This window comes from Papilio xuthus, unplaced genomic scaffold (genome assembly GCF_000836235.2).
Source record: "Papilio xuthus unplaced genomic scaffold, Pxut_1.1 DF827570.1, whole genome shotgun sequence".
Classification (NCBI taxonomy): Eukaryota; Metazoa; Arthropoda; class Insecta; order Lepidoptera; family Papilionidae; genus Papilio; species Papilio xuthus.
Window position 1 is genome coordinate 2,891,453 of NW_013531079.1, and position 18,330 is coordinate 2,909,782.

The 18,330-nt window shown below is 33.0% G+C and overlaps 3 protein-coding genes across 5 annotated transcripts; 2 read left to right on the forward strand and 1 right to left on the reverse strand.

Moving 5' to 3' along the window:
- The first annotated feature begins 3,516 nt into the window (after positions 1-3,516).
- LOC106118681 (UDP-glucuronosyltransferase 2B17-like) lies at positions 3,517-9,884 on the forward strand. Of its 3 annotated transcripts, XM_013313395.1 has the most exons (5): positions 3,517-4,369; positions 4,558-4,780; positions 5,401-5,620; positions 6,332-6,485; positions 9,679-9,884. In XM_013313395.1, exons 1-5 carry the CDS (start codon positions 3,548-3,550, stop codon positions 9,805-9,807), a joined length of 1,548 nt encoding a protein of 515 aa, XP_013168849.1. In that variant the 5' UTR covers positions 3,517-3,547; the 3' UTR covers positions 9,808-9,884. The 3 variants fall into 3 exon arrangements, with proteins under 3 accessions (XP_013168849.1, XP_013168848.1, XP_013168850.1); XM_013313394.1 differs by lacking the exon at positions 9,679-9,884 and having other exon boundaries at positions 6,332-6,688; XM_013313396.1 differs by lacking the exons at positions 3,517-4,369; positions 4,558-4,780; positions 5,401-5,620; positions 6,332-6,485 and adding exons at positions 7,463-8,346; positions 8,662-8,884; positions 9,223-9,442 and having other exon boundaries at positions 9,525-9,884.
- A 785-nt stretch (positions 9,885-10,669) lies between these two features.
- LOC106118565 (UDP-glucuronosyltransferase 2B7-like) lies at positions 10,670-13,702 on the forward strand. Its single transcript, XM_013313229.1, has 4 exons — positions 10,670-11,500; positions 11,827-12,049; positions 12,350-12,569; positions 13,367-13,702. The coding sequence occupies exons 1-4, from the start codon at positions 10,679-10,681 to the stop codon at positions 13,650-13,652; spliced, it is 1,551 nt and encodes a 516-aa protein (XP_013168683.1). The 5' UTR covers positions 10,670-10,678; the 3' UTR covers positions 13,653-13,702.
- Positions 13,703-14,059: 357 nt separating this feature from the next.
- On the reverse strand, positions 14,060-18,023 carry LOC106118538 (UDP-glucuronosyltransferase 2B15-like). Its single transcript, XM_013313202.1, has 4 exons — positions 17,180-18,023; positions 15,551-15,773; positions 14,863-15,082; positions 14,060-14,372 (listed from the first exon to the last, which is right to left on the reverse strand). The coding sequence occupies exons 1-4, from the start codon at positions 18,011-18,013 to the stop codon at positions 14,084-14,086; spliced, it is 1,566 nt and encodes a 521-aa protein (XP_013168656.1). The 5' UTR covers positions 18,014-18,023; the 3' UTR covers positions 14,060-14,083.
- Between the last annotated feature and the right edge of the window lie 307 nt (positions 18,024-18,330).

The window sequence follows — 18,330 nt, forward strand, 5'->3', positions numbered from 1 at the left end:
TGAAAATTGCAACATCGTTTCGGCCATAAGAATACGTCTAGTATAGCGATCAGACATCTATTATATTTTACACAAATTTCTCTTTTGAGCTTTTCGCTTTGATCCGTCCATCATCATTTCATTATCATCATCATCATCATCATATCATCCCCTTTTTTTCCAGAGAGGAATGCTTTATGCATACTCCGCGCCCGGGGGGGAAGCGGTAGTTATGTGGGATTCTCCTCCATAGCGGAGGCATACCCACTAAACCTTTCTGTTCCTCCGTTCGCGACCCCGTCTACGTCAGCTGCCGAAGCAGCTCCCTCTCGGGGGGGGGGGGGAGGTAGCCCTCAGTCGACGGTGATGGACTCCGTCGTGTATCATATCATCTCCTGCCATCTCCATTCCATCTCTATTCTCTCTCCATTCCATCTCTATTCAACGCATCATATTTGTATTTACTGCCTTTTTACGCAATCTTTCACGCAATAGGTCTATATATTTTTTAATAACTTTTATTTGCATTCATTATGCAATTTAAATATAAATAAGTGTATTTGTAAGAGTAAATAGATATAATATGTTATCGAATGGATTGAACATTTCGTCGCGCAACTGCTAAAATTAAATGGCACTGCAATTTACAGGCTACCGAATAATCCTCGTTTAATGAATGAACAGTAAAGAGAAGTACAAAACGCCAGCCTACGTGCTCAGCATGGCGCTATGTTGAGATTTCATTTCCACCAATACAGTCAATTTCACATTTCAGCTATTTTCCCCTTTGTACAAAAGAATTAATGTTTGTACAGCGTCATTATAGAAAGAGTGCCCTTATTACGCATTCATTATTATTAGTAGTCTTCTTCTTCTTCTTCTTCTTCTTCTTCTTCTTCTTCTTCTTCTTCTTCTTCTTCTTCTTCTTCTTCTTCTTCTTCTTCTTCTTCTTCTTCTTCTTCTTCTTCTTCTTCTTCTTCTTCTTCTTCTTCAGATTAGATTAGATTAGATTAGATTAGATTAGATTAGATTAGATTAGATTAGATTAGATTAGATTAGATTAGATTAGATTAGATTAGATTAGATTAGATTAGATTAGATTAGATTAGATTAGATTACTCAACTCTACTCTACTCTACTCTACTCTACTCTACTCTACTCTACTCTACTCTACTCTACTCTACTCTACTCTACTCTACTCTACTCTACTCTACTCTACTCTACTCTACTCTACTCTACTCTACTCTACTCTACACTACTCTACTCTTAAAGGTTTTTATGTTCTTCTTCCGTTCCGTAAAGTTCCATTTTGTTACCGTCCGTTCCGTTCCATTCCGTTTCCGTTTATTCCGTTCTTTTCTTTATAAAATTTATATAAATTAATTTAATAATCTGATTTACAAATTTCTATTGTTATCTTTGTTTTGTCTAAGATAATGACAGGGATGAGGATATATTTTATGTAGAGACAGTGGTCTTAAAACCCTCGAATAGTAATTAGCAGAACTTTCTTATCCAAAGCTCAATTTTCGTGAAGTTAATTAAAAAATTTTAGAACACAATGATCTGATAAACACACATCGGAAGTCTGGACACAAGAAATTGCGAACGGCAGCTGCTATTGAGAAGAAAAATATCAACTCGAAAATACTGGCCATTTCACTTTGTGTTTTTAGTGGCTTTGCTCTAAATTAAAACGTGACTTGTAATAAAAAAAAAAAACAAAATAGATAAATTTTCTCCCTACTATCCCACTGAAGTAAAGACAATTTAAAATATTATTTAAAAGCATGTTGTATCTTTGTACTAACAAGTAGAAAAGGATATATAAATTATTTTTACTTAAAAGATCCAACATCCGGAGGAGCCAGCGAACCGGAAGAGACAACTTTAACTTAGTTATTTCAAAGCTTTGTAAGTTAAAGTTTAAGTTCCGATACTATACACATGACCTTTACCAATACACACACAAGAAGATACTTTAAATTACGTTTATTTTATTAACTTAAATTCTGTTTCTTCAAGTGCGTATTTCCACATAGTCGGTATCTGCTCGCGTTCTTTCTGAGGCTATCACTATTTGTAATTTGCGTGTGTTTTTTCCATTGACACGACTGCAACTGCTATACCAAATTACAGACGCCAACTACACAAGTCAACAAAAGTCAACACAAGTCAACACAAGTCAATACAAGTCAATACAAGTCAATACAAGTGAATAGAAGTCAAGTCAATACAACTCAAATCGTGTCAGGACAAATCAATACAAGTCAAATATTTACAAGTCAAGTAAAGTCAACACAAGTCAATACAAGTGAGTACAAGTCAAGTCAACACATTCCTTATCTCGTCTCATGGATCATGGATCTCGCTAAAAGGCTTGGCTTGGATGTAGAAGATATTCTGGAAGAACACAAAGGCTACTAAGTAAGTTTTATAATACCTTACGGATGGAGTCTCGGTTGACAGTATCACTATAATAAACTCATATAAAAACGGCTTAACACTCACATTTATACGTCAGGTGGCGGCACCGACTAGTTTCTAGCCCATCGGGGGCCTTTTTTAAGGGTGAGTGGGACTGGTATTATTTCACGACGTATTTTTGTATTGGTATTCTTGTGAGCTGGGGGCCGCGTCCGCGAAATAATACCAGTCCCACTCACCCTAAAGAAAGGCCCCCGAATACACGAGAGTGTTTAGCCATTTTTATATAAGTTTATTATAATATCTCACGAAAGTTTGAATAATTTAGTATCACTATAAATTAAGATGACAATGACATAATAAAAATAAATGTTGTGTCTAGACGTAAAAAAACGTTATCGCAAAAATTTTACGCATCATTGTATAAGCTGATTATGATATACTGATAAACAGTTTTTAAACACAGACGTGATAATTGTTACCCAATAATTGCTGAGATTATGAAATCAGAAATAAGAATAATAAAGTATAAACATTATTGATAAAGTAATATTGCTTTAATCCGTAAAATATTATGTAACTATCTTTTGCCTTTTAGACCATCTGTCAGAATTAAAAAAAAATCTACGTAGCAAGCATATCTGTTCCAGACTATGTTCTACATCTGTACCAAATGAGACCCGTTGAGCTTTTCTGGCATCCATATTAACTTTTGCATCTATAATATTAGTAAGATTAATAAATATCATACTATTTTATAGCTCTTTCATATATGGATAAAATCTTAACTATTTTCGATAGCAAGGTCTCTCTTAGTATTCCTAGTTGATTCCGATTATTCCCCGGAATGATATAAGTTGGTTTAATGCGGTTAGAAATGCAAATTTAATTAAGGAAAGTATATTGTCTCTTGCTTAACTTATGATTTAATTTGATTTTTTTTAAGCCATACTACTTCTGGTTTTCATTTTAAATGTCAGACTTTATCTTACATGACGAATTAATTAACTTTACTATAACAGAGACATATTATACGGTAATAATAATCACAATCGAAGTTTGTATATTTGCAAGTCATCTTTAAATCTGGTTTATATTACCGCGTCTAGATTGATCATTCACAAACTGACTGTAAATAACGATGGACTTTAAATCTGTTATTTATTTATTGTGCTTTACAATAACATGGATAGAATCAGCTCGAATATTAGCAATGTTTCCAACACCATCAATCAGTCATCAAGTAGTATTCCGTCCTCTTACTCAAGAATTGGTTAAACGTGGACATGAAGTTATAGTTATAACGCCAGATCCAGCATTTCCTAAAGGACAAGCACCTAAGAATCTCACAGAAATAGACGTTCATGATATTTCATATTCAAAATGGAAGACATTAATGGGACGTATTAAAGACGTCGGAAGAGACGTAATAGAACAATTGGATGTGTTCATAGATTCAAATAACGCTATTTTTGAAGAGCAAATAAAAATTAATAGCGTTCAAGAAATATTAAAATACAAAGAGGATTATTTCGACTTGATACTTATTGAAGCATGTGTTAGACCAGCTATTGGATTGTCTTATGTTTTCAAAGCGCCTGTTATTCAAGTAAGTTCTTTTGGTGCTGTGATGGACAATTACTATGTAATGGGATCACCAACACATCCATTTTTATACCCAGGTATGGTAAGAGATAGATTATATAATTTAACAATATGGGAAAAAATTAAACAGTTAAGGAAAGAATTTATAACAGCAATGTACACTTATAATTTGGAAAAAGATAATGAAATATTAAAGAGATTGTTCGGACAGAATGTACCAACTGTTGACGAATTATCCAATAATGTTGCGATGTTATTTTTAAACTATCATCCCATTTGGGATAGCAATCGACCCGCACCTCCTGGTGTTATATACATGGGAGGATTGCACCAGAATCCACAAAAAGAATTGCCTAAGGTATGTAATAATTTATTTCATTAAAACACAGAACAGACAGAACCTTATCGAGTTTGACCTCGTTTGAATCGTCTAGAATTTTTAGTACAGGAATATTATAAAAGCTTTTTTTTTCTTTTAATGTATTCTAGTAAAGTTTAAGCAACTTTATCAATACGAATATTCAAATATATTAAACAAAATTACAGGATTTGAAGTCGTATCTAGATTCTTCCAAGAACGGAGTCATTTATTTTAGTTTGGGCACAAACGTGAAACCTTCAAATCTTCCATCAGATAAATTACAAGCTATTATAAATGTATTCTCAAGACTGCCGTACGATGTGTTATGGAAATGGGACAACGATGAGCTGCCAGGACGTTCAAATAATATAAAAATATCAAAATGGTTTCCACAATCTGACTTATTGAGTAAGTTTATTCATGATTCATTAGCGAGATTGTCAGACATGGTAATTAATATGCTTATTTAATACTGGTTATTCAGGATTTGTTAAATAAATTTCACTTTTAAAACAATTCAGTCTTACTATCTCACTAATATTGAAAACTATCTGTCGCACGCGACTCCGTCCGCGCGACATTAAAAACATACTTAGTATGTAGCTTATGTGTCCTTCCAGGCTTTATTCTACATGTATGTCAAATTTCCGCGGGTTCCGTTCAGCCGTTTCGGAGATATTTTCAAACGAACATACATCCATATATCTAAGCATTTATAATATTAGTAAGATGGGAATGTTTAGATGGATGTTTGTTTGAATGTATCTTCATAACGGCTGAAGGGATCTCTATGAAATTTGGCATACATATAGGACATAGTCTGAAGGACACATAATAGACTATTATGTTTTTTTTTCCGCGCGGACGGAGTAGCGGGCGACTGCTAGTAGGTTTTATAGCTTTTAGGAGTTAAATTAATTCAATGTAAGATTTCGCGGTAATTGACACATAGGCAATCTGGAACTCGAAAGAAAATATAGCCAAAAAAAAAATGATAAAGATTTCTATTTTTTTCTGTTTTATTTCAGGACATCCAAATATAAAATTATTCATAACTCAAGGAGGTCTACAATCAACAGACGAGACGATCACCGCCGGTGTGCCAGTCATTGGCATACCTATGTTGGGCGATCAGTGGTATAATGCTGAAAAATATGTTCATTTTAATATAGGACACAAACTGGACATAGATATATTAACGGAAGAACAACTTGAAAATGCTATAAAATCTATTCTTAACAACAATAGGTGAGACATGTTTGCAATTTATTTTTACATTATTCCTCCTAAATAACGACCTGGGTGTCTCGCCACCAGAATTATTATTAACTAGCTGTCGACCGCGACTCCGTCCGCGCGTAATTAAAAGAAACATATTTATGGTTTTCCCGTCAATGATTCGAATTTTTCTCACCTTTTTAAACCTTCCATAGACCACAAACATTTCAAGAATAAGATAAGATAATTCCGTTCAGCCGTTTTCGAGTTTTAGCGAGACTAACGAACAGCAATTGTTTTTTTATATATATAGAGTAGCTATAAAACTTAATAACTTACATATGTCCTTTCAGACTATGTTCTACGTGTGCAAAATTTCATCAAAATCCGTTGAGTACTTTTGGAGATACGTTGAAGTAAACATCCGCCCATCTAAACTTTCGCATTTATAATATTAGTACGTCAGTTAGAGGCGTGTAGTATCGGATTCAAGGAATACACTCAAAGACTTCACAAACTTGTTGAAATTGATACACAAGGCTCGTCTAGAACAAACAATGGTTTAACAATGATTGCTAGATTAAGAATGACTATGACGTCTTCGCCTCCGTTAGCGCGAAATTTAAAACATTTAATTATTAGCCAATGTGTTCTTCCAGACTATGTTCTACATCTATGTATCCATCCATTTAAATTCTAAAATTTCACATTTATAACATAGTAATTAGTATATTATTTCAGCTATCGTGAGAACATAGTGCGTCTGCGCAATATAATGCAGGACCAGCCGCAGAGTCCACTGGAGCGCGCCGTTTGGTGGACAGAGCACGTGCTGCGTCACCGCGGCGCGCGGCACTTGAGGAGCCCGGCCGCAAACATTTCCTGGACTCAATATTTAGAATTAGAACTTTTATTTACTTTAGCTTCTGTGTTAATACTTTCACTAGTTATTCTGTTTATTATTACTAAAATGATTTGGAATTATTTGAACGTATATTTATCCAGTGTAATTAAAATCAAAAAGTCTTGAATATTATATTGCAAATAATTAAAATTAATAAAATAAATAACGAAATATTTTTACACTTATTATAAGGTACTAAATGTGATAATATTAATATTATTTTTTAAATACTCAGATTAAAAATAAACACTTTATAAAAATATGGAATGACTCTTACGGTTCTTATTTGTTAAGTCCAAAATCATGGAAAAATCCCTTTATAAATAATTTATTTAAAACTAATAGTAATCATGAATCATCAGTTAATAAACTCGAACACGTTACAACTTGTAAAAATTTATTTAAAATGATGACAAGTACAGACATGTCTTATGATAACTGACCAAATACTATTATCACGTGATTTAGCAACTAATATGATTTTTTAATATTTTTGTCAACTCGTGAATTTTAATTTACTATGGTAATCACAAACATCTCAAGTATTTAATAATCAATTCAACGTTTTAAAGACCTTCAATCGTAAACGCGGAAGTATAAGCAATAGTGTACTTTAAATATGTTTGCATTAATATGTCAGTTTAAAGTTGTAATAAATTTACGATTTATAAGACGATTATTCAAATATAACGATTACTTTAATCGGTTAATCAGAAAATGATAAGTAAGAAGTTCATTGTAAGTCAAGGAAAAGAAGATTACTAAAAGGTTAATTTCAATTTATGTAATAAACCCAATCACTATCTAAAAATATTTTCAAATTTTTCTTTTTGTTAATATTTCAAAATTTAATTTCTAAAAATCGAAGTATCACCGAAGCAAACAGTCTGTTAAAACCTGATAATTATATAGACAGATAACTTCGGTAACGATAAGTATCCACAAAGTTAAATTGCAAGTCATCTTGAAATCGAGTTTATAATATCGTGTCTATAACAACGTGTTCCAAACTTGATTATTGATTGTAACAATGTGGCCGAGATCAGTGATTTATTTATTATGTTTTACAATATCATGGATAGAATCAGCTCGAATATTAGCAATGTTTCCAACACCATCAATCAGTCATCAAGTAGTATTCCGTCCTCTTACTCAAGAATTAGCTAAACGTGGACATGAAGTTATAGTTATAACACCAGATCCAGCATTTCCTAAAGGACAAGCACCTAAGAATCTCACAGAAATCGACGTTCATGATATTTCATATACAAAATGGAAGAAAATCATGTCGGGAATAGAAAATATTCCAAGAGATCCAATAGAGCAACTTCAGGTGATTATAAATGCATCCTTTACTATATTTGAAGATCAAGTAAAAAGTGAGAGTGTTCAAGAAATACTTAAATACAAAGAAGACTATTTCGATTTGATTCTTGCCGAGGCATGTATAAGACCTACTCTTGGTTTGTCTTATGTTTTTAAAGCCCCAGTTATTCAAGTAAGTTCTTTCGGTGCTGTGATGGACAATCATGATATCATAGGGTCAGCAACACATCCTATCTTATATCCGAATTTAGCTAGAGAGAGATTATACAATTTAACTATGTGGGAAAAAATATCACAGTTAAGAAATGAGTTCAAGTCATTAACGTACACGATGAATAGAGGATATGATAATCAAATACTGAAAAGGTTATTTGGTAATAATGCACCATCCATTGATAAATTATACGACAATGTTGCAATGTTATTTTTAAACTTTCATCCTATTTGGGACAATAACAGACCTGTGCCACCTGGTGTTATTTACTTGGGAGGACTGCATCAGAATCCACAAAAAGAATTACCTAAGGTATTTGATAATTTTAATCATTGTATATAATATTAATTTATATAACGTCCAGATTATGTTATTGATTTATTTTAAACTTATTTAAATTTTTTATTACATATTTTAAAAGTGTTAACCTAAAGTTGTTTAGTGCCTTGCCGTAGAGTCCTACGGTATTCCGTGGCCACGGTCAAAAATGGATAAAATGCAATTCTTTTCTAAATTGTCACTTTTTGTATCTAATTATTTATACTATTGCTATTTGACGAGAATTTCTTAATGTTAGTCTAATTCAATCGCTAAAATATTTCAAATAACCTTCAATCATTTTTGCAGGATCTAAAATCATATCTAGACTCTTCCAAGAATGGTGTTATTTACTTCAGTTTGGGCACAAACGTAAAGCCATCTTATCTGCCACCAGAAAAGCTAGAGGCTATCATAAAAGTGTTCTCACGATTGCCCTACGATGTTTTATGGAAATGGGACAATGATGAATTACCTGGACGATCAAGTAATATTAAAATATCAAAATGGCTACCTCAATCAGACTTGTTAAGTAAGTCTTTATTAATAACTTTACAAGCGTCCGCCACCACGTTCGCGCGGAATTAAAAAAAAACCTTACTTAGTAGCCTATGCGTTCTTCCAGGCTTTGTACTAACTCTGTGAAAAATTACAGCGAGATCCATGCAGCCGTTCTGGAGATACCTTCTAATAAATATCCATCTATCCGCCAACGCAAACATTCGCATTAATAATACATATTAGTAAGATTTTATAAATCCTACTTAAATACTTCAAAAATCTCACAAAGGAAATCTCATCTTCAATTATTCCCGAAGCGTGACGCGATCTTTAATCAAAGTAAAAAAAATGATGACATTTTATTTTCAGGGCATCCAAAAATTAAACTATTCATAACTCAAGGTGGAATGCAGTCTACAGACGAGGCAATTACTGCCGGAGTACCCCTCATTGGCATACCAATGTTGGCTGATCAGTGGTACAACGTCGAGAAATATGTCCACCATAAAATTGGTCTTATGGTTAATATAAACACTCTTACCGAGGAAAAGTTTGAAAACTCTATAAAAACTATTCTGAACGACAATAGGTAAAGTTTGTAAATTGGTAATTAATGGAATGAAAAACTAGACAGAGGATTAATTTATTCTAATTCACTTTATTATTTCTAGCTATCGTGAGAACATAGTGCGTCTGCGTAGTATAATGCAAGACCAGCCGCAGAGTCCACTGGAGCGCGCCGTGTGGTGGACAGAGCACGTGCTGCGTCATCGCGGCGCGCGGCACTTGAGGAGCCCGGCCGCAAACATTTCCTGGACTCAATATTTAGAATTAGAACTTGTATTTACTTTAGGTTCTGTGTTAATAATCTCTCTTCTTATTGTTATTTTAGTCTCAAAAGCAATTTATAATTTCATAAGCCACAAAGTAACAGCTAAAATCAAAAAAGCTTAGGTATACATTTAGTTTTACATTTATTTTATTACATTTAGTTCAAATTGTTAGACGTAAAATGTTGTAAATAATATGAACCAAGGACATTCTTTATCTATACATAAAGAAATATAATATTAAATATTTTAATAACTATTTAAAAATTTGTTCATTCTTACCTATCATCGATGTAAGAGTGTTTACGACTTCGTCGATATGAAAGATGTGGTACGTGGAGAAATCGCTTTAGGCCCCTCATACACAAGGCAACGTAAATTTTCGAAACCCGCCAACTTTAGTCGCCAAGCGACTTACGCAAACAATGTTATAGTATAGTGTCATAGATTTATACACAACACGCGTCGCCGATATTTCTGTCATCTCCAAAGATAGTAGCTCGCAACCAGTTTGTCAAGATTTTAGTGGGAAAAGTGACTGCAATTTTCTAGATGACGGAGTATATTCATACAGTTGACATGTATTCACTATGTCTGTACTGTCCGAATAGACAATTCGCGTCGACGATTCTTGCGACGCAAGCAGACAATATTTGTTTCGGCGATTTACGTTGCTTTGTGTACGAAGGGACTTAACCTGGCCGCACACGCGATTCGAAATTTCGTAGACTAGCGAAATATTTGGGCTTGCTTTCGCAACATACGTACGAAATTTGTTACATTTGAAAAAAAAATATTTGATCGTAAAAAATCACTTCCTCAATTGATGACGTATGTTTTTGCTTAATGTTGGTCACGATACAACGATAGTTGTTATTTGTTTAATTTTTTTTAACTACTTATGCTTTTTTTATAATGTTAATGCGATCTTTTCGGACACATTGAAAACTACGCAATAAAAATTATTCAGATTTGAAACGTTGTAAAGATTGAACATGAAACTTCTAGTCTTGATATTATTATTTAATTTTAAATTTTCAAATATTTACGGTGCACGGATTTTGGCCGTATTTCCAATACCATCAATAAGCCATCAAATTGTATTTCGTCCAATTATAAAAGAGCTATTGAAACGTGGCCATGAGTTGGTTGTTATTACTCCAGATCCAGCATTCCCTAAGGGCAAAGCACCGGTTAATTTAACAGAAGTCGACGTCCATGATCTTTCTTATTCTTCGTGGGAAAGATTTATTCAAAGATCAGAAGATACAGGAAGTATTTGGGCTGACAAGGTAGTTTTCATTTTAAGTGTAATAGAACAAGTTTTTGAAGAACAAATGATTTCGGAACAAGTCATAAATCTACTTAAACAAAATGAAAAATTTGATCTTATATTGGTTGAAGCTTGTGTAAGAATGACTCTTGGTTTATCACATGTATTCAAAGCACCTATGATTCAAATAAGTTCTTTTGGATCGCCTTTTAAAAATTCAGAATCAATTGGAACACCGTTTCATCCATTTCTCTATCCAAGTGTGTTCAGACATAGAATAAATGATTTAAATATTTGGGAAAAATTAACAGAATTGTACAACGAATTTGTATTTCATAACCGTCTAAAGTCAAATGAAATTCATGAAAATAAAATAATGAAACGTTTATTTGGAGAAGACACTCCTACATTACAAGAATTGTTTAAAAAAGTTGAAATGTTACTATTAAATGTGCACGCAATTTGGGAAAACAATCGTCCTGTATCACCGAACGTCATTTATTTGGGAGGTTTGCATCAAAATGATAAAAAAGACTTACCAAAGGCAAGTTATCTTTAATTAAATTAATTACATATATTTCTATCATTTAATTGTCAGATCCTGGGTTCCCAGCGTCGCCGTATACCTTATCCGCCGTATATATACATTTATCCGACATTATTACGGTGAAGGAAAACATCGTGATGCAATCTTTACATATCTGCGAAGAAAATTCAAAGATATGTGTGAAGTGAACGCGCACTAGGCTAGCGTTGTTGACTATGGACTAGTCAATGCTAATTTAGGGTAGACTCACGTCCCCTGAGTGGAGACGTATAGTGAGCTGATGATGATTCATACTTCAAATAATATTTAAAAGACTTTTTTAGGATCTACAAAAATATCTGGATTCCTCTGTTAACGGTGTGATATATGTCAGTTTTGGTACAAACGTGCGACCATCACTGCTTCCTCTAGAAAAAATAAAAATATTGACCGAAGTATTTTCTGAATTACCCTATGATGTTATATTCAAATGGGATAAAGACGAGTTACCAGGACAGACTAGAAATATAAGAATATTCAAATGGGTACCACAGGCCGATTTGTTAAGTAAGTTAAACAACATTTTAATTTGCAGTAAAACAATAAAACCTAAGAGTTTACTTGAACATGCTGATCTCTGGAACTACAAGTTCAATTTAAATTATTACTAGTTGTCGCCCGCGACTTCGTTACCATGTGACTCATGTAATTAGGCTATGTGTTCTTCCAAAGTAGGTTATCTATGCCAAATTTAAGCGAGATCGGAGCAGCTGTTCTGAACATACTTTTTAACAAACATCCATCCCTCTATCCATCTTTCCATCTATCCATCATTTATTTTTAGTAAGACTATCATTTATTTTCCAGGACATCGGAATATAAAATTATTTATAACTCAAGGTGGTCTTCAATCTACGGATGAAGCCATAACCGCCGGTGTTCCACTATTAGGTATACCTATATTTGCAGATCAATGGTACAATATTGAGAAATATGAGAAATTTAAAATTGGACGTGGTCTTAATATGGATACTCTTAATAAAGAAACTTTAGCAGCTGCTATAACTTCTTTAATAGAAGACGAAAGGTAACATAAGATTGACATAACCTGTACACTAATAATATAAAGAACATCATCGTAACCTTAAACTATCGGTAAAACAAGCATTCGTCTTGCAAGCCAAGACATCATTTGTAATTTTAGTGATCTGAGTTCAGTCTTGTTGAATTTAATACAATCCATCGTTTCCTATTTTAACTCCTACAGAAATCTATCTTTCCATCATATATACGAAATTGCTATACGAATATTTGCAGGGGCCATATTAATATATGCATTGGTTGAGAAACTTGCAATAAAAATTAAAAAAATTATGAACCATAAAAAATTATAAGAATATAACCTTCAAGCTTGATCAAATCGTTTAGATAACAGAAGTCCGCTTTACGGTTAACGCGCATTACTATACTTCTCGTTCACCCGACACTATCCCACCTCGGAATTGTCGCTGCGTTCATTCACCGCCGCGTCGACTACGACGATTCAGTGGGGTAAAGGTATAAGGCGTTCTGGTTGATGGCAAAATGATGTCTCGGGGATCGCGCCGTACAATGGAAATGTTAATACTAGTAGTAATAGGAGTAGGGGCAGAAACTCCACATCTAATGATCGACAAATGTACCCCGTTGGAATAGTTATGACGGGTGAACTAAGCGAACTAATGCGCATTAACATAAATTATTTTTTACAAAAATACAACTACACAAAATTTAATAGCAATTTTTCAAACATGTTTTTAACTTCGAAGATGTTATGTGATTCATTACTACATTTCTATTAGTTGATTAAGATTTATTTTTTCGCTTGTATTCGATTGTTTACAGCTATCGCCGGAATATAGAACGTCTTAGAACTATTATGAACGACCAACCGATGAGGCCGTTAGACCGGGCTGTATGGTGGATTGAGCATGTGCTGAGGTTCGGCGGTGCTGCTCATCTAAAATCTGCAGGCGCTCACGTCACCTGGTCTGAATACTTCGAATTAGATATTCTTATAATATTAATCCTTTTGACTTTTATATCTTTAATATTGAGTTCACTTTTTTGTATAGCAGCTTGGAAATTTCTAAGTAAATACATTTGGAACGTGAAATTGAAGACATTTTAAGTTTAATTCAATATCGATTTATAGGAAATATTTGTGAATTTTACAAAAAATGAAATGGGTTTGGTTGTTACTTAGTATTTTATTTATTTTTCCACAAATGATTCTTTTATCATAATTTATGAATTTCGTAATAATATTCTTAAATCATCACCATCATCTGAGATCTGACACCTAATCTATATATATAAAAGAAAGTCGTGTTAGTTACACTATTTATAACTCAAGAACGGCTTTACCGACATGGCTAAAAATTGCAGGGGAGGTAGCTTAGAGCCAGGAGACGGACATAGGATACTATTTATTCATCTTTGTTATTTATTTTTTCGAATTTATGCTTTGAAGAGCTGCTTTTTATTTAACTTATCTTTATATTATTTTTTTTATATATCCACGCGGACGGAGTCGCGGGCGACAGCTAGTTACATATAAAATTACAATACCTTTTCCTTATTATAAATTCGATAAAGTTGCAATATTTTTCTGAATATATACCTTGTTACCAAAATAACTATTAATAACGATGTAACTAAAATAGTAAGTATTAAAGAAACTAGTTCTATTTCTAAGTATTCGGACCAAGAAATATTTGCAGCTGGTGATCTAAGATGCTTCGCACCGCCATGTCGTAGAATGTGTTCCAACCACCAAATAGCTCTCTCCAGTGGTTTCTGTGGTTGATCTTCCATCAGACTACGTAGCCTTTCTATGTTCTTACGATAACTGAAAGAGATCAAGATTAAATAAATAATATGACTATATCTCTATGCCATTTATGAGGAGAAAACTATTCGACTCGTCATTGTTTTTAATCAGTTAAGTCGTTGAGGTTACAGGAATAGTGGAGTATAGTCGGGTTTGTTGGCGGTGTCTCTAAAGCGACAATTCTTTAAACGTCTTGTAAAGTCTTCAAACTTTAAAGATCTTTAATCGTAAATCGAGCGTGTTCAAAACAATACTACATTTAGGACTACACAGAGAATATCCTACAGTTTTAAGAAGGATAAATGTATATATGTAAATCAAATAAAACATTGCTACATGGCAGGATTTGAAGCCAGGATCTGTAGATTGCAAGTCAAGTTGTTAACCCCGGAACTAACGAAACTCATTAATGCTCCTTATGAAATTGTATAAGGCCTCAAAAACATCTAAACTCTTGAGAAAAAAATAGAAAGTAGGAAATAAATTACACAATTCTGGTAACACCAACCTTTCATTTTCAGCAACTTCTAGTATAGTTTGTTTCAATTGTTCTTCTGTCAAATTTTCAAAGTCAAGTCCGACACCGATTTTATGATAAACATATTTTTCAACATTGTACCACTGATCGCCTAGCATTGGTATACCAAGGAGAGGAACACCAGCTGTGATCGCTTCATCAGTTGACTGTAAGCCTCCTTGTGTTATGAATAATTTTAAATTAGGATGTCCTGGAAATTTTAATCGTTTGTTATAATTCTGCACATTTAAATTTACAAATGCTTTTCTAACAATTCCTGTTACAATATAAGCCTAGTTCGATGACATTACAGTAATTTTCGCTACTTATTATTACCTGACTAGGTATCGCACACAACTCCGTTCGCACGGAATTCTTTCGGACTATTTTGTACATCTGTGCCACCATTTCTTAAAGATCCGTTGAGCTGTTACCGTTCGTAACTGCTCAACCTTCCGACTAACATCCATCCAACAATGTAAAGAGGAAGGAAACGAACGGTAGGATTTAGATAAAATTTGGAAAATAAAATAATAATTAAAATGAAAATATTATAAGACAGACGAAAAAAGGAAGAAGAAAAAATAACATTCTAAATTTAAAAATTAAAAGTAATATAAAATGTTTCGTATGTATCGACAACAATTAGTAAAATATGTATGCGAATGTATGTACTTACTTAATAGATCAGCTTGGGGTAGCCATTTAAATATTTTAACATTATTAGATTTTGGCAGTAAGCTTTCATCATCCCATTTCCAAATAACAGTATAAGGTAACTTGGCAAACGCTTTATGGAAAACATCAAGTTTCGCTGCATCCAATGCTGATGGTCTGACATTAGTACCAAAACTGAAGTAAACCACACCATTCTTCGATTCATCCATTAATTGAGCAAGATCCTTAAACATATAATTTTTTATAAGTAATATTCCTAAATAAAAATTTATTATTAAGTTTTATATGATAACCCTGAATAATTGGATTAATTTTATTCTATTTATTGTGTTTGTTTATTTTTGGTGTATATATAGAAGTTATTTCTTATTGTATTTAATATTATTCCCAAGTAATAATAATAAGACATTTAATCCGTTCAAATACATTACAACACTTATAACACAATCAAAAACATAAAAAAAAACAAATTACAATTAAGCGTTGCAATGCAGAACAGATAGGGCCTTTGCTTAGCTGTAAGTAGGATTGGCAATCGCCAGTAAAAAAACCTTACGGTTTTTAAAAATCTCGAGCGCTGACCCCACATAGGGCCAGGAAGAACCCTTAATAATTGGACTGTGGTATCTCTATTTAAGTTTCTAACTTTATTGGTATTTTCAAGTGTAAAAAATTATAAAAAGTCATAGACAATAGAAGAACAATAGAAACGCTCGCTTCTATTGTTTGGTTCGGAAGTGAGCTATACATGGTCAAACTTATTTGACCCGGTAGGCATAAGTCAAACTAAATTTTAACAGAATAAGAACAAATCCTAGTCGTACTATAGCTGTCTTCTCATCTTCTTATATTTTTTGTCTAAGAAGGTTTTATATATTTCCTAATGGAAATAACCGTGATAGCAGTGCCTCTCCCATCGGGTAAAATAAAATCGTCGTATTATGCACTACGGATTTATATGCCTAATAGATTTTGATAACAATAATTTTAATCGCTTCCATGTTTTATCTATTACAGACTTAATATAATTATATTTATCACCATGTATATAATTATCAAGATAAAATGAAAAGGACCTCTTCAGTATTTGAATTGGTTAGATGTTATAGAGGGGGATGTAAAACTTAATTATTTGTTCCAATGTTTCCATAATTATAATTTTACGAGACAAAAAAATTAACTTAAGCATGTTAAAAATACGACTCTATCTATAAACTTTTTTTTTTCCAGAGAGGAATGCTTTATGCATACACCGCGCCCCGGGGGGACGCGGTAGTTATGTGGGATTCTCCATAGCGGAGGCATATCCACTAAACCTCTCTGTTCCTTCAACGCATCGGGATGAGGCCACGGGCACGCTTTCGCTCTCGTCCGCGACACTCTATCTATAAACTTGAAATTTATAACTTTGTACTATAAATTGTTTCTTTAAGTGAGTTGAAAAGGTCAGTATGTATGGAGAAATAAAAATAGTAACAAAATTGTATTATATTCATTACTTATAATGTAATAGAAAGACAAATGAAAAATGAATAAAAAGACTTCAAAATACGACTCCTAATAATATGATACAATCGATGGGAATTGTTTAAAACTTATTAATATCGTTAAAAAATATGATGTAGCTTACCTTTGGTAATTCCTTTGGTGGTTTCTGGTGTAGTCCACCCATGTGCACCACAGAAAGAGGTACAGGATAATTATCTTCCCAAATAGGATTTATATTTACAAACAACATTTGCACATTATTTTTTAATTCCGTTAGTGTTGGTGCATCAGGGCCGAATATTTTTTTCAACGCTTTATTTTCTTCAATTTCCAAATCAGTCATCGCATATCTTATATTTAACTGTGTATACAGTTCGTTTAATTTATCCCAAACGGTCATATTATAAAGTCTTTGACTGAAGATATTACGATATAAAAGTGGCGGATTAGTTGGTGCACCGACTATTTCATAGCTGCCAATAAATGCACCGAAAGAACTTATCAAAACTGTTGGTGCTTTAAAAACATGAGTTATTCCTAAAGCCATAAGATAAAATGCTTCAACTAATATCAAATCAAATTTTTTACTTTTATCATTCAAAAGTTCCTTTACTTCTGATACGTTCATTTGTTCTTCAATCATCTTAGGAATAAAATCTTTCAATAGGTGTATTTGATGTACAAAATCACTCCTTCTTCCTAATATAAATTTAGGTACGTTTTTTAACAGTAAACTATATGATGCGTCATGTAAATCTATTTCAGTTAGATTTGCTGGTGCTTCTCCTTTTGGAAATATTGGATCAGTTGTTATCACTGTCACTGTATGTCCACGTTTTATCAATTCTAATGTTATAGGTCTAAACACAACTTGATGACTGATAGATGGGCACGGAAAATATGCTAAGATATTTGCTGATTTTACACTTACTATTGTGAAACTCAATAGCAAAATATATAAACCTTTAAACAACATGTTTACTATCTAGCTTTATCAAGAATGAAGGAAATTAAAGATGAAACGCTTTTATAGGTTTTCAATGAAATAATACCAAGTCATCGCGATAAAATATGATCGTAACGTCATTGAATAGTATTGAGCTATTTCTTATCCAACATTAACGCCTAGACAGATAACCTCGCGTGTTATGCATAGACGGGAACAGTGTTACGATATAATATTAAATATATAAACAACAATCATTATCATCATCATCATCACCATCATCAGAGATTTCTATCCACTGCTGGATATAAAGTGGGAAGAGAGAATAAATCTGATGGAAGTAGGGA

Bases quoted from the DNA above. Each gene is read 5' to 3' on its own strand.
- LOC106118681 (XM_013313394.1), top strand. From the start codon at position 3,548: ATGGACTTTAAATCTGTTATTTATTTATTGTGCTTTACAATAACATGG. The intron at 4,370-4,557 runs GTATGTAATAAT...ACAAAATTACAG, and splicing joins CACAAAAAGAATTGCCTAAG to GATTTGAAGTCGTATCTAGA. The intron at 5,621-6,331 runs GTGAGACATGTT...ATATTATTTCAG, and splicing joins TCTATTCTTAACAACAATAG to CTATCGTGAGAACATAGTGC.
- LOC106118565 (XM_013313229.1), top strand. From the start codon at position 10,679: ATGAAACTTCTAGTCTTGATATTATTATTTAATTTTAAATTTTCAAAT. The intron at 12,050-12,349 runs GTAAGTTAAACA...TTTATTTTCCAG, and splicing joins ACCACAGGCCGATTTGTTAA to GACATCGGAATATAAAATTA. The intron at 12,570-13,366 runs GTAACATAAGAT...GATTGTTTACAG, and splicing joins TCTTTAATAGAAGACGAAAG to CTATCGCCGGAATATAGAAC.
- LOC106118538 (XM_013313202.1), bottom strand. From the start codon at position 18,013: ATGTTGTTTAAAGGTTTATATATTTTGCTATTGAGTTTCACAATAGTA. The intron at 15,774-17,179 runs GTAAGCTACATC...TATATGTTTAAG, and splicing joins CACCAAAGGAATTACCAAAG to GATCTTGCTCAATTAATGGA. The intron at 14,373-14,862 runs GTTGGTGTTACC...GATCTCTTTCAG, and splicing joins GAAGTTGCTGAAAATGAAAG to TTATCGTAAGAACATAGAAA.